The sequence below is a fragment of the Gymnoscopelus microlampas genome (genome assembly GCF_963454915.1).
Source record: "Gymnoscopelus microlampas genome assembly, chromosome: 11".
NCBI classification, from domain to species: domain Eukaryota; kingdom Metazoa; phylum Chordata; class Actinopteri; order Myctophiformes; family Myctophidae; genus Gymnoscopelus; species Gymnoscopelus microlampas.
In genome coordinates this window covers 10,021,516-10,038,134 of record NC_139948.1, presented here as the reverse complement: position 1 = coordinate 10,038,134, position 16,619 = coordinate 10,021,516, and the positions used below count along the sequence as shown (strand labels likewise).

General features: G+C 43.0%; 2 protein-coding genes across 2 annotated transcripts in view; one reads left to right on the top strand and one right to left on the bottom strand.

Moving 5' to 3' along the window:
• LOC311055707 (uncharacterized protein) overlaps positions 1–7,414 on the top strand; it is a 269,023-nt gene extending 261,609 nt beyond the window's left edge. Inside the window, exon 12 of the mRNA XM_084071979.1 lies at positions 7,368–7,414. The gene's annotated coding sequence lies outside the window, so the exon portion shown is untranslated. The remainder of the gene's footprint in view (positions 1–7,367) is intronic.
• A 3,767-nt stretch (positions 7,415–11,181) lies between these two features.
• LOC311054561 (metal cation symporter ZIP14-like) lies at positions 11,182–12,534 on the bottom strand (the record flags this gene model as incomplete). Its single annotated transcript, XM_084070570.1, has 1 exon — positions 11,182–12,534. The coding sequence occupies one exon, from the start codon at positions 12,532–12,534 to the stop codon at positions 11,182–11,184; it is 1,353 nt and encodes a 450-aa protein (XP_083926696.1).
• Positions 12,535–16,619: the final 4,085 nt, after the last annotated feature.

The window sequence follows — 16,619 nt, the reverse complement described above, 5'->3', positions numbered from 1 at the left end:
AAAGGCATGGCGCAAGACTATGTTTCACCCCCTGTCCGTCCGTCTGTGATAGCTAATCTCTCACATCGTTGACTTGATCGCAGCAAAATAACAGCCCGATGTGGAGAGTCAGTGAGAGCTGCATAAACGACGTAAAATGTGTCAAAAGGAGTCTGTACGGCTGTCGATAAATGAACACATGACGTCGGTGGGAGAGGACATGTTGTGTCTTTTGGACAAACAGCAGCGTGGTGCTGATGTTTGTTGTGTGAAGCAGCTTAATGTCACAGTGTTTGTGTTGGAGCGCCTCAGTGCGGCTGCAGAGTTCATGTGCAACCTCTTCCAGAGAGACACAGAGACACTAGAAACTCTGCTGGGGAAAAAAAACACTGCTGGGCATTGACTTTCCTATGGACATTGATCTACACACTGCAGGTATATCTGCTACACACACAATATCAAACTACACACTGCAGGTATGATGCAGCGTTTGCATTACAGCCAGCATGCCAGCGTAGTTCCCATATGGTTTCAAGGTGGCCTAAACCATATGGACCCCATGTCAGCAATGTCAGCGGCATCCACTTCAGTCCCAACTGCGATGCCCATGCAGGCTATAAGTAGCTTCTACCTGGCCCTTAGGTGGGCCCCAACTAGCCATGTTTATGTGGGACCAAGGCGGGTCCTAACTGGGTTTGCCCATGCAGGCTTTAACTGGGTTCTACCTGGGCCCTAGGTGTACCCTAACCAACCACAGTGCAGTGCCCATCGCTCCAATTGTTGTGACGTCAGGCCTCTCACTACTGCACATTGGTGGAGGAGGAGGGGCCGCAGGGCCACCGCACACATCGCTGAACCAATGGTAGCCCACGGATGTTTCCTCTGTGGATTTACAATCTGCCCCTCTATGCCACATATCATCCGCACTACAGGGTCTTCACTGACCGAGCCACGGCCCCACTGACCCTCAGGACGCGACGCCACTTAAACGTGCGGCAGCATGCGCTGGGTTGCCAGGTTTGCACAGCCTGCGCCAGAAACAAGCAACCACCTTCATGAAAAAAAAAAAAACACCGAAATGGTCCGCAATGTTCCAGGGGTGTCCCCGCGCGTCCCAACACTCCACAGGGGGTCAGTGGACCATCAGGGGGTCCGCGGACCCCCTGTGGAGCCCCTGAAACATAACAAATATCATTTCTTCAAATTTTTTCCTTTTTCAAAAAAATTTTTCCACACTTTCACTCCGGCGATTTGGGTCCCCCAATATACACACGGCCACGCTGGGCCCCGTGCGCGGCTGGGGTTGAGGGGGGCATAGCCCCCCGAAACTCTAGTTCCTCATATGTCATATACATACATTTTTAAGCACTGCCACTTCTATGACTGGCTTTGTGTGTATGTGTGTAGAACGAACACTTGCAACTGATTAGCAACTGATTACAACACCACAGCGCCACTTAAAAAGACAATAAGGCTGCAAAAGGCAGTAGGGAGTCACTAATAAGGGAGCATAATGCAGAAATAAGGGAGCATAAGGCAGTAGGGAGTCACTAATAAGGGAGCATAATGAAGTAATAACGGAGCATAAGGCAGTAGGCATAAGGCATCTCCAAAGTTTCCAAAGACCTACGAACGGTATGGACTATCAAAATTCCGCTTATAAATGTTTATCACATGGGTCCAGAGATCATGTGTACCGATGTTTGTGAGATCAGGACAAAATCTGGAGGCGGAGGAGCAAAAAGTGTGTTTTTAAGAAAATTCAAAAAAGAAATCCAGAGAGAAAGACATTTTTATTCTACAACCTACGGTTCAAGAGTTATAGGTCTGTGTGTTGATTAAAACAATATTGAACAAATGAAAAGTATTAAAAGGCGCTTCTGACAAAACCAGCTAACTCCATTGGATCCTCAAACTGTCTGCTAAACCAGCTAACTCCACCAAAGGGGGTGGAGTTATAGCCTGGGATCCAGCCTGCTTCGCTACGTTCGGCGGACTTTTTTTTTCTCTCTTCGCGTATCAGTCTGGAATGCCTCCTATGTCCAAGGGAGGCGGGACATGGCATACGGCTGGAATCGTGCCGTGGCTTCTGATTGGTCTGGGGTGCGGGGCGGGACAAAAAAAACGGTGTGATCGTTGTGATTCGTCATTCGTTTGAACAACATCCAATCAGCAACGACGTTGCCTAACGTAACATATGTAGTTCCAGTGTAGTTCTGCAAAACGAGTCAATAGGAGGCATTCCAGCCTGAGAAGCGAAGAGAGAAAAAAAAGTCCGCCGAACGTAGCGAAGCAGGCTGGATCCCAGGCTAGTGGAGTTAGCTGGTTTTGCTGACTCCAGGCTCCACCCCCTTTTGACCTCCAACCTCATTGTGAGCTTTGAGGTCCATTCAGCTGTTCTAATCAATGATGGACAAAACCTCCTAACTCTGGTTGCCCCAGGTTCGATTCCAGGCCAGGCCAGCAAATGTGTCGATGAAATGAAATTTGTCCCTGAGCAAGACTCTTAACCCCTAATTGCTCACAGGCCCTCATTGGAAACAAGACCGCAAGGACATTCATAAACGGACCTGTTAAAGGAATAATAATCCTTAATCCTTAAACTGGTTTCTACCCGACAGCAGAGATATGCTCAATGGGTTGGGCTTATCGGGATGTTGAAAATTCAGATGAGAACTATGCCAAAAACCTGTTAAAACGACGGAGGCACCCTCTCTACGTCTTGGGTTTGAGAACAGCACATCTGCACTCGAGTGTGGGCGGGGTTATCGGGTTGTTGTTGTTTTCAGATGTGTACCATGCCACCGTCCATCACTATGTGTAGGGCTTGAGAGTGAGTTGTCTGTGTTGGATTCCATGAAGTTCCAAAAATGTGTGAACATTGGTGAAAATATAGCTGATCTACAAGTTCAAAGTTGTGAGGTTGTAGATCGGCTATTTTCAGCAAAGAGGTTTGGTATAGAGGGGAAAAGGAGGGGACCAAGTATAGAGCCCTGGGGTACCCCTGTCAATTGAAGTATATAGGGTTTAAATGGTTACAGTCTTTTATTACACATGTTTTACATGACTATTACACAGATTAATTTGATGTAACAGTTATTAAGAGTGCTTGAATTTGTCCTATTAGAGATGTTATCTGGAACTTTTGTGATATTACTGTATATTATTGTTAACCTTTTTTCTTCGAAACCGACCATACATCAAAGCTCTGCTTTCTCTTGTACACAAACATTTTCCAAGGAATATTCATTAGTTACTACTACTTGTAGTTGATAAGTGTGTGAGAGGTATTTGTTTCATGATTTACTGCTATTTGGAGTTTATCGGTCCATGAGAAGTGACTAAGAGTTTTAATAGTGCTTGGTGCCCAGTTAATGTTAAATGAACTGGGTGGGTTAATATTTACATAATCTAATTATAGACTTTGAGGCGACCTCTGTCTGGCAACGGAAGCGTCTTTAGCTGTGGCATCATCACCTGGGTTACCGGTTGGGGCACTATCCACAGTACCGGTAAGAGATCTTTCAGTGATTGTAATATGAAGCTCCACATTCCGTGGGAAACATCCTCTCTTGCATCAAACATTTGATGCCACAGTCTCCCATGTTGCATTGCTTTTCAGCAGTCCTGGTATCACACATCATGTGACTCACAATGGAAGGCAGTATGTGTTCTCACTCTCAACTCATAACAGGTTGACACACAAAACAAATCTAAAACAAGGACGGTGTGGTGTCAGAAGTGGACTTGAGCCCTGTGAGGTACGCTTGGGTGACACGCTAGCTGAGTGGGTGGCCATGCCAAGTGGTGCGATATCCACTTTTGCTGACTCATCGTATATCATGTCGTCCGCATCAACATGTGACATGACAGACAAGCCTGTCACATCAAACGCCTGAAGCTTGTTTAGATGCTGCCCAATTGTCACCATAGTATGACCTGTGTGTGAGAATGCATGAGGCATTGGGCTGGGACACAAAAGTGGGTTGCAGGATGTTCTATCACTTTATAAAGAATAACATATCTTCTCTTCCAGTTGATCCGCCTTTTCCACGGCTGATGGAGGTGGATGTTCCCGTTGTGTCCAACGTTCAGTGTCAACTATGCCTCCAATGTCTTAGACATAACTGACAACATGATCTGTGCTGGTCTTTCAGGAGAAAAGGACTCCTGTATGGTACAGTATGTCACCTAAGTATAGTGTCATTAATTCACCTTTAGACACAATACCTGTTGATGCATTGCTTTTCCAGTAACAATTATGTAGAGTTTGCCTGTGTTAATTTGAGAGTGGTTTATTCTCTCGTACAATAGTGATGATATGGCTCTGGGGCAAATGCAGCTCTACAGTTTGGTTCATGAAGTTTTAAAGGTGTGGATTTATGTAACCATTTGCATAGAGTTTATGTAAGAACATTTGTACATCTTCTAAGTTGAATTAACACAGAATATTGCAGTACAATGGGGTGTGCTTACACATTTGAAAACACATCTGTGCAAATCTATCTGTTGGGTTACAAATCTGGTACATGCGATGTTACAGACTAATCTTTGACCAAGGTAATGAAGTCATTTCTAACCCTGGCACGCTGCTTGTGCATTTTAACAGCGTTGGGGCTTGGGCTTTAGTGTCCCTACTTCCTTGAAACAACATGCATCTTTAGATACCACTCCGCCTAACCACAATACAGAGTTCTTGATTGGCTAGATAGAGAGGAAGATGATTGGCAAGAGGAGAGGATGATGTGTTGATTGGTTAGAGGAGAGGATGGTGTGTTGATTGGCTAGTGGAGAGGATGGTGTGTTGATTGGCTAGAGAGGAAGATGATGACATTCATTTTGTTACATTTGTGGCGCACCCTTTGGGTCTAAATTAAATCACTTTTGACTCTTTTGTAGAGGCCCCTCAATATGTGATTCAAATTTGGGGTTGGATGATGCTTTCATGATTTTGGAGAATTTTCAGTAAAATGGACTGTAAAAAATAGCCAACTCCGGTCAACTAAATGTTAGAGCAGAGCTTCTCGAACTGTGGGTTGGGACCCCGAGCGGGTTCGCAGGGAGGTGACAGTGGCTTCACACATTGACAACTGAAAAATGCATCCTTCCCATCTGTTTTATTTGTTATTAAAAAGCCAGTTTTTTATTTTTTATTTTAAGGTTCTGGCATCAGAACCTGTGCTTCCATTTACAAATGTGTACAAGAACACTTTTCAGTAGCTTTTAGGAGTCACAGTATTGTAAATGTATTTTCTAATCAATCTATTCAAGGCTACCAATGCATATATTCATTTTTTAAATATGCTTTAGTTCAACTTTGAAATTTCACTATATATCAAGGGTAAGGTTGCCAAAAACAATTTAGCCCATATATGGAGAGAGTATAAAAAAAGTTTATAGCAGATATAGTACTTGTTGGTACTCCAGTCTATGAAGTGTAGGAATTAGTGTTTAAAGAAAAGTCATGTACTGTATGGGGGGCCCTTTGGTGTTTAAAGCAACAATCCAAAAGTTTTATTTCCCTCTCCTAAAGGAGAGATGTAATTGCAACGATGTCCAAATTACAATAAACCTGGCAGTGCATCCAGTGTCCAATCAGGGGCTGCCCAAAGTGTCTAACTCAATGGTTCTCACATTTCAATTCTAACGACCCCATAACTGTCAGAGGTACAGAGTCAAACTGGATGTACAGGAATCACATGCAGCAGGCTACCAGTGATGTAAAGTAACTAAGTACATTTACTCAAGTACAATTTTGAGGTACTTTTACCTTACTGGAGTATTTCCGATTTCCAGTACTTTTATACTCAGAGGCAAATATTGTACTTTTTACTCCACTACAATTATGTGAAAACTTAAGTTACTAGTTACTTTGTAGATTTTGATTATTATTGCAAAACATACTTTACACACTTCAGCCCTTTATACCTTTTGTCCATTTGAAAATAGCCGATATATGTGTTATATATAATGTATAACGTAATAGTATGTGTGCACGGTGTCAGCTCAGTACACAGTGGGAGAATGGATAAATAAATAAGGACAGTCAATCTACAGTTGGTAAATGAGGAATTTATACAATTTATCCACGGTAAAAATGTAAAATAAAGCAGTTACAGTCTGTGGAAGAGAATTAGAGAATTAGCACCACAAAAATGTTATAAATGAAATATTACTGTACAATGCAAGGCATTATATTACACATTTATTACATAGCGTTAATACTCATCATTACTAATTATTATTACTTACATTGGCATTATTACTTTCTGTGCAAGTAATGCATTATATTAGGCTACTTGTTACATCACTAAACACAAAGGAGGTATCATATGGAAGAGGGTGGGCTACATGGAGAAGAGAGAAGAATGCTACTACAGTAGCAGCCTAAATTACAATGTCATGATGAAAGCTGCATAGCTTGCCTGGTTGTCTATGATGAAACTATCAGACAGACACAGACACGGCGATAATAGCAGATCTACAAGCTTCTAGGAAATAAAAACCTTCTTGCAAACATACACTGCAAGCCTGCAGTGTAATGTGTGAAGATCTTTCTCCAGGGGGAGCTGAAATACAATTTAATGTTTCTCTCTCACTCTCTCATGTCATGGCCTGACCTCCAATTACACAATCGATAATGCATCAATATTATAAGCACTTATACATTTTAAAAAGAGGTGCTATATAGTATGTAGCTGCTCAACCCTCCCCACAGAACCATTGAAGAACCACATTTTGTGTGTGATATGTTTCTGGTTGATTATATGATCGTACCAAATTTTAAATGCTTGATCACACATGAAAGTAGGGAATAAATGGTCTGCACATAAATAAATAAAGAGTTTGCACATAATAGTAGTAGGGATGACTGTATACAAAACGTCATCTAAATTTAATCCAAATATTAATAGTTTACTTTGAGGACCCCCTCGAAAACGAGATGCTGCATCTCAAGGGGCTTATCCTCCGATGAAATTCCTAATAAATACATAAACTATAACTTTTTTAGAATAAGTGCATATTGATGCAAATGTGGGGAAACACAGAAAAACAACCAGAAACGGGTCTGGGGATCTTAGTATAATTAGATTTTCAATTGGAATTGACTTTAAAAAAAAGCATTTCTCTGATTTTCGTCCCAGAACAAAAGTAAATAAATTGCAATTTTTTCCAGACCAGATGCAGGGGAACATGAGGTAGATTCCATGAGTCACCACATGATGAGGTCTAAATGTAATCATACAAACAGTACAGTATAGGCTGAATAGCATCCCAATAATACAATAAAGATATGGTAATGCCATTCCACCGAGATGTTTTAGTTTCTCTAAAATAATAATCTTAGTAATCTGGGAATTTTCTTGTTGAGGATACATTCTGAAAAGATGATGATGATGATGATGATGATGATGATGATGATGATGATGATGATGTTGATGTTGAGGATGATGTTGAGGTCACGGCAGAGGTGTTGGAAGCTGGTGTTGTGTTCACCACACGTTTATTTAAATTCCTGAAACAAAATGTTTTGTGTTTGCATATTGTTTTGTCTTAATAGTCTGGGGTATATATTGATTTCCATTGGTTTCCACTCTTTTAGTGCATTTCAGTCAGGTTAAGCTTAATGTTAATCTCACCTGTTTCTGTGTCTCTGATAGATAAACTTTCCGAGCCGTGAGTCTGGATTCACACATTTCTTGCCATTTGCTGTTTCCACACTGGAGATGGATAAAATAATATTAGTGTCAGGTGACAAGGGAACAGAGTGAACAGTACATCACAGGAATATGACCTACTGTTGAGGCTACTGTTTAATACAATAAAACGGAGAAAACAGCAACCACACAGTAAATGTCCTTTTCACAGGTTTTATTTTACCTCACCACGGACAGAGCAACGGACGCGTATCAACCTAACAGGCCTACCTCAGCGTTGTGTCAAGACAACAGGAAGTGAGGTATAATTAATGTATGATGCAATCAAGTCCAAATGAATACAGGTGCCAACTGTCATCACCTTGAAAGCTAACAATGAAGAATCGATATTGTTCATACGGTAGGGTATACTCTCTTGGTGATTATCTGGCACAGTAGTTGTGAATTAGCAAACTGGACATTTAGACTGAATGTTTCCTTTATCCTCATCTTACGCTAATGCACGCAACTGTTTTGCCAGGTTTTATTTTTGTTGTTTCTCATAAGCGTACATCTGTTGTCCATCAACAACACAGTAGTCTGTGCCTTGACTTCAGTGCACTGACTCTGTCCCCACCCGCGCCCCCCGCCCCCTTGCTATCGATTAGTCACCCCATGGAGAATTGAATTCATGGTTATCTTTTTGTTTTTGTCACATTCCTAAGCCAATCATTTTATGACCAGCGGACCGGTAGGCAGCAGTTCCAGTACGAGACACAAAGGAGACTCTTTGTGTCTCCTACCGGAAACACTGCCGGTCATCAAATTATTGGCTTAGGAATGCGACAAAAACGGGGGGAAAAAAATATCCATGAATTGAAGTCTCCATGGGGTGACTATTCGATAGAAAAAAAAGTAATTTTGGGGGTGAACTATCCCTTTAAGACTGTTGTTTAATCTGGAGTGTTGCGGGCATTCTGCATTGCAGTGCTTTTACTGTTAAATATGACCTACTGTTAACAAATGTATGTAAGATACAAACCCAATTTTTTGGGAAACAGTGGTCTAGAGAACATTCTACTTACATGATCTCCCTGTGAGGACACGAGAGACTCTCTTCATACACCTGGTAACTCCTGATGAGGTTTCTGTTCATGTAGTTGACTCCTTTATCTAAGCATTTGCAGGAACCTTTATTATTCATTCCATGGCCTGTGGAATGAAGGGGAACGACACTGTTAGTCAGACAGTGGCATTCAAATTATTACATTTAAAACTGTTACCTGTGTTCAAACTGCATCAACAAACAGTCAAATGAAAGCAAATGATTCTTCCCAGAACAATAAACCAGCAGAGCCAACACACAATGAAAAGACAGTGAAAATCAGATTCATTATTATAAAAATCCATGATTTCCAATTCAATCTAGGCCAGGGGTCTTCAACGTTTTCAGCCCAAGGACCCCCTCTCTGAGAGAGAGAGAGATGAAGCAGGACCCCCACTACTTTATATTGCATCAAATTGTGTTGCAGATTAAAGCTTTTTTATAGATGTTAGATGTGTATTTTCAGACATTTATGACCACTTAATCTAACACTAAACTAAACTATACTAAATACTTAGTAAACTTTCACACTGTACTTAGTCTGCTCTTTCCCCCCTCTCTTTGCCGAAAATAGCTGATCTACGAACTCACAACGCCTCGCGCTGCAAGGCATTGTGAGCTTGTAGATCGGCTATTTCCGGCTAAAGTGTCCTTAGAATAGGGATGCTAGGGTTCAAGTTCGAATGTAAAAAAACTAAATTCCTATCACAAAATGATTTGGTGGACACCCTGTAGTACCTCTGAGGACCCCCTAGCGGTCCCGGACCCCCTGTTGAAGACCCCTGATCCAGGCACAGCTGTGGCTGGTATTATCCAAAGCAACTTGATGTGCAACAATGCATATTTCTGTCAAAGCCACATTACCGTCTACATGAAGAGCAAGCAGGCAGAAGAGAAAGGTGATGGCAGCCGATTTCATGATGCGGGACATGATGGGGAGATGGTTCTTCAAGTGTTCTGCTTGTTTCCAGTGGTTGACAATGTTGTGAATGGAGGCAAGTAGGCCTACGCTCATATTTATGTTGAAAGAAGCCCCCCCCCCAGGCTGTAGTCCAGACACTTAATCACTCATTCCTCTTTTGTGAGAGATTTATTTTCCCAGAATCGCTCCATCATTGAAGAAGAATCATCTTGTTCATATTAATTTGAATTTACTCACTTGAACGTTAGGCCCTACTCACCATGTGAGTAACGTGAACAGAATTTGACTGAAACAGTTATTGTAGAGCACTGTTACCAAAGAGCTCTACTTCAAAGTGAAAATGTGAGCACGTTTTGTGTGACACATGGGTGATTAACTTTTATAACCTGAATCATACTTTACGTCATTACAAATGCATTTCAAGTATTTGAGAGAGCAATGCAACAGCAGAGAAAACAAGAAATAGTGAAAGTCTTATGACAATTAGTGCTATGAGGTCCTCCCCTCAAAACTGATGCAGGAACTTACTGGCAGTGGTGTAAAGTAACTGAGTACATTTACTCAAGTACAGTACTTAAGTACAATTTTGAGGTAGGCTACTTTTACTTTACTGGAGTATTTCCAATTGTCTATACTTTTACTTCTACTCCATAACATGTCAGAGGCAAATATTGTACTTTTACTCCATTACAATTATTTGAAAACTTTGGTTACTAGGTACTTTGCAGATATGAATTATTACATTATAAAACATACTGTACATTAACCACCTTAGCCCTATTTTATTTTATACATAGGCTATTTGAAAATAGCAGATCTACAAGCTCACAACGCATCGCAACGTGGTGTGAGCTTGTAGATCTGCTATTTTCAAACATTTTAGTACTTTTACTTTTGGTACTTTAAGTACATGTTGTACTTAACGTACTTTTTCCACCACTGCTTACTGTGTTACATTGGAATTTATTTCAAATGTGACTGAACAGATGCTCTGCTGTCAGGTGATCTTCCATCCTGGCAGTCAGTGAAAGTTAAATTATGAGAACTAAAGCCCTGCTCTAGGAAGAGGAATGTTGTTTCCCATTTCTTACTTACAGGTGATTTGTTGAAATTGTCAAATAGCACTGAAGCTGACAGTTACTTGTTGGATATCATATTTATTTGACATTTTGTTTGTTTTGCAGGCATAATTGTTTTTCATTCTTTTACAAAGGGTTGGTTGTTGGTATGCGTTTTTGTTTCAAAGCGTTCAAACACTGAAGCAACAGCAGTTGTATGAAATACTGACACATGTCTGTCACATGTCTGTCAATCTGTCAGGGTTCATTCCAGCAGGGTAGCAAAAAGCAGAAATGTCCAGCCACAAGCAATAATCCAAAACAAGCAGAGAGTTCAGTATAGACAATTCCAAAATAGTGAACAGGCAGCAATCCAAAACAAGCAAACACCACAGGTAAAGTGGTATGGGTGGTATGATGGTATGATGAAAGTAAATCCTCTAATAATAGAATGTGTCTAGTGCTGGGCTAGCACCAGCTCTAAAAGTAGGCGGTCAGAAGGAGGATGATAGCAAAGCCTGTCAGCAGGCCGGCATTTTGGATGGCGAATGTCACAAGGAAGCGCCGGCCACCCGCCTCCTCGTCCTCTCGGCTGACCTCGTTCATCTCTGCGAGCATGCGTGCCAATGCGATGTAGAGGAACATGCCCCCTGCCAGGGCGAAGATCCAGGTGGTCGAGAAGCTGTTACCGGCCAGCATGCCAAACACCAGGCCCAGGTAGCAGCAGCAAGCAGACAGGAAGTTGTAGAAGAGAGCCTGTTGGATGCTCATGCCAGCATTCAGCAAGATGACAAAGTCACCCAGCTCATGGGGGAGCTCCTCGCACAGAATGGCCACAGAGGTGCTGATTCCCAGGGAGACGGAGGTGGTGAAGGAGGCGGCGATGGCCATGCCGTCGACAAAGTTGTGCAGGCCGTCGCTCAGCGTGATCATCCAGGCCAGCGTGCCGATCCGACCCGTCCCCTCCATGCTCTGGGACTCCTGTGGAGCCTGGGACTCCAACATGAGCTGCCCCTCTCCTGCATCTCCTGCCATGGCCAGGCCCAGGCCGCCGGCCTCCTCCCGGCCTTTGTGTTTCTGTCTCAGCAGCACCTTGAGGACCTTCTCGGTGAAGAAGAACAGATAGAATCCTCCGAAGAGCACGGTGGACTTGGGAACCTCCGCCTTGGGGTCCAAACTAAGGGCCTCCGGGATGAGATGAAACATGGCATTGGAGCACAGCGTGCCAATGGCTAGTGCTATGAAGTACAGCAGCAGCCGCTTGTAGAAGGGTTTCGCCATGCACTGCTTCACGCCGACGCCCAACAGCGAACACAACGAGATGAGCGTCACGGACAGGAACCCATAACCCCACAGCTCAGCGTCCGAGGGCCCGGGAGATTTCTCCTGTTCCTCCTCCACCTCCCCACAGGTTTCCAGTTGCTGCAGCATGATGGGGAAGAGTTCCTGTAAGCCCTGGGCATCCAGACGCATCTGCTCACTGATGTTGTAAACAGCCAGCATGTCTGCAGGCAGGCACCTGGAGCTGTTGGCCTCGGGGCGTGCGTCCGGGTGTCCATCGGTGGCGGTGGTCCCGTTGCAGCTGTAGTCACCTTGGCCCCGACTGAGACGGGCCAGCAGAGAGCGGAGCTGGGGGACTGAGATGGTGCCGTTGTCGCCGCAGGTAGCCAGCAGACCATGGAGGACCTCCGGGGCAGGGGACCGGATCTCTGCCTGGCCCTGCACCACCCTGCCCAAGGGTGCAGAGCAGCAGAGCAGCAGCAGAACGGCGAGGGCCTGGGTGAGGGTCACAGTGCTGGTGGTCACACAGGCATGACTGAACCGTTGAATCATGGCTCCTCAGCTAGCTGGTGGCCTGGTCAGTCTGTCTGTTTGTCTGATGCAGAGAACCTTCTATGGCAGTGGTAGGCAACTGTTTTTTCACTGTCACCTGTACAGTGAAAGTCGGTGGACTACTGAGAGAAGGGACCAATCCCAGACCCTGTGTACTAACACGAATCGCTACAATCAAAGAAATGGGAGGTCACTCACAGCCTGTGAGTCACACAAAAAGGCACCACAATGTCCTTGCTCCCAACAGCACACAGTACAAGCTTTTTTATTTTATTCTATCTTAGAGCGTCCTGTGAAACTGCATTTCACATGCCTTAAACAATACACTGTTTCTTCTTTCTAAGAGACCTTGATGCATTAAAGAGCTCTTGTTCGAAAAGGAGTATGACTGTCTGTTTACAGATACTATTTTGACATTTAAATAAATATCTTCTCAGTGCCATATTCAAGGATTTCTATCTGCACCTATTAATTGCATTTCTATCATGCAGCGGTATGCAACATAACTACTGTGCACTTAAAAAACACCTACTAACATAGATATATACCATAATGTTTATTTTCAGATGTCAGGGAAGACAGATTTGACCCCTGAGGATCATGAGAGGTCGAATCCAAGATGCACTTATACTTTTGGAACCAAACAGTGTAGAAAAACATTTAAGGTGTAATTTCCAACTAAATTGGGGGTGCTCATTGATTAATTTGGTGTACTTTTGAGATCAACAGTAATCGAGAAAATGCGTTTAGATCAAGGTCAATGTACAAATTTACTAAAAAATAAGCAATCAGTGGAAATTTGCAAATAATCGTCTGGTGGTGTCCCTGTGGTGAATTTAGTTATTTAGCTTGTTAGTGTCCATGTAACAGATGTGGTGCAGTTTAGCTTGTTAGTGTCCTTGTAACAGATGTGGTGCAGTTATGTATTGTGATAGACATCACTCAGCTTATAAGGTCAGACTTGGAGCAGCTTGACACCATCAGACTGAAAAAAACAACTGGTGCTTCCTGGTCTGAGGGCATATTCTCAGGGAAGTTTTGAGGATATTGGACCAGCCCTCATGATCGCATTCATCATGACATTGATGTTTTACTGTCAAAAGAGCAGAGGACTCCACTTCCATCTGTTGCATCCATTCCTTGCCTTCTGCTAGAGGCAGATTAACAGCTTTGCCTGCCAGAAAAGCAAACAATTTGGTTTTGTTCTCATTGCACCGAAGGAAGACCTTCCAATTCTGGTGCCACTTATATATTATATTAAACCCGCCCAATAATACCCTGGCTAGTTATCTCCACAAGGCTGAAGGCAAGGGGGAGATAATGTTTTCGCCTGTGCATCCGTTCATCCGGGCCTAATCTCGCAAACCATTTCTTGTCAATGGAAGTCATTGCCGGTGGTATCGGGCTAAAGCCTCACCCAAATATGGAGTCATACGTCATATAGGTATATGTCATAGACTGGCCACACTTCCTGGTGGTGGAGATATGCACTCCACTAAGCGGATAAATCTTTCTGGTTGATGTTCAGTGCGTCGCCTGCGCAAATCTGCGTTGTTAGGCATGCATGAGAACAGTTTCTGTTGTGCCACATCAAACTAGAGCTCTAGTCAGCCTATATAAGGTGTGGAGTGCCTTTAGATTCCAATTAATTATACAAGCGTTGAAGTGTCACATACTTATTTGAGTTCTGCGATAAGAGAGAAAGAGAGAGAGAGGGAGAGAGAGAGAGAGAGAGGGAGAGAGAGAGAGAGAGAGAGAGAGAGAGAGAGAGTGTCTTTCTCTCACATAGAGCAGGAGTGTAAGCATATAAGGACAACTCTTCCAGTCCCCACAGACCTATATCCCATTCCCATCACAGTCCATGTATAGCAGCAGTTTCGGCTGTGAACCGCCGCTCCTGGAGGGAGTGAGTTCATTGTCTTCCCAGACTCAGGTTTTCTCCTGTTCTAAGTGTTCATACGCCTTCATGTCTGAGGTCTTCCTCTATAAACACATGAAGAGGAGCCACAACGACCTCTACTGCCAAATGCTGAGGAATGGACAGGTCCCCTCCGATCCCCCCTGCATCTGTAAACAGTGTAACAAGAGTTTCAGTGAGTTAAGTCCTCTGCATAGACACCAGCGTCTCCACGCTGGAGCAAAACCTTTCCACTGTAAAACGTGTGACAACGGTTTCACTAAGTTAAGTTCCCTGAAAAGACATCAGCGTCTCCACACCGGGGAGAAACCTTTCCACTGTAAACAGTGCTACAAGAGTTTCAGTCAGTCAGGTCACCTGAAGACACATCAGCGTATCCACAGCGGAGAAAAACCTTTCCGCTGTCAACAGTGTCAGAAGAGCTTTAGCGAGGCAGGTAGTCTGAAGAAACACCAGCTTATACACACCGGAGAAAGACCGTTCCGCTGCAGACAATGTCACAAGACTTTCAATGATTTAAGTAATCTGAACTCACACCAGCGTGTCCACACTGGAGAAAAACCGTACCCCTGTGAACATTGTGACAAGAGTTTCAGCCATTTAACTAACCTGAACAGACACCAGCGTCTCCACACTGGAGAAAAACCATACCACTGTAAAGAGTGTGAGAAGAGCTTCAACGTGTTCAGTAAACTCAAGACACACCAGCGGGTCCACACTGGTGAAATCGGTTAGATGAACTCTCTCCACATGGGAGAAAACATGTAGATTTTTCTATGCGTTTGGGCCTACATGCAATACACATTTTTTGATCCTTAAAAAAACAGATGTTTTGGAAAACTATGGCCAAGGTGAAGATGGATACAGATGAAGTTTTCGTGTTGGTGTGGACAAGGTTAACAGTATTTTATCTGTTCATAGTGTGCACCAGAGTTTTTTTTTGCCTGTGACGTCGTCATCTGGATGATATTATTTTGTGCAACGGCAGATGTGGACAAAATAGAAGCTGGTTCTAACCCTATTACACGTTTATACTGCACTGTAATAAAAGTACAGTTTCTACCATACAGAGGAACAGAGGTGTCAGAATCCAACAGTCTGATGCTACAGCCACCAATGCCATTGCTGATTTTGTACTGGTAATTGTGGAGAGCTCAATGTTCTAGGCACTAAGCAGCAAACTGGAGCCAATAGTGATGGAATGCTTAGAAGTCAATGAGAGCCGCATGGACAAGCGTATGAATAAACACTACATTTGAATTATTGCAACCTTCATCAGATAATCGGTTCAGGTAAATAATAGAAGACATCAGTGCGGACTATTATATGCTGTATACTTTTATTGAGTTATCTAAAGAGCATAGAGTAGGCTACATTTCTGGCAAAGGTCTCCTCCCTCTCTCTGTCATTGTGGGAATGTCAAGTGTTGACAGGCTGTCAATCGACAGTCTTGCAATGACAGTCGTGTCTCAATCACAATCTTTGCCTCTTTATTTGACAATTTGGCCAATGTTTGTCCAGTTTTTATAGTATAGTTTGTTGATTGCTTTTGATGCTGTAATGGTCTTTTTCTTTTTTTTCTTTTTTATGTTGAGGTATTAAAAAAAGTCTTAAAAGTCCTTAAATTGTCACTTCACTGTCATCTGGGACCTCCCCCCCAAAAAAATCACGTGGGGACCCCCCTAGGGGTACCGACCCACAGGTTGAGAACCCTGAAAACACACCAGTGTCTCCACACTGGCTAACAGTGTCATAAGAGTTTCAATGAGTTAGTTAGATCAGTGGTTCTCAACCTTTTCAGGCCGTGACCCCCCAAAAAGATCTGATTTGAACTGGGGACCCCCCAACCTGACAAGCACTTGGACTTGCAGTTGAGGCATTACATTTTGTTTGACTCGGTTCCGCAGATAAATATTGTGAACATATTTGCCTCTTTCTCAGGTAATAAATATTTCACACTTTGGCCAATATTTTGAAATGTATAGTTTGCTGATTTCTTTTGACACAGAAATGGTGTGATTTCGTATTTTATTTTAGCGGTATTAAAAATTTCTTAAAAGTTCTTAAATTGTCACTTTAGAAATGTGAAGATACCCTGTTAATACACATACTGTTGGTTGTTGGTTTGTTTACCTGAAGACACTCCAGTGCATCCACACTGGAGTTT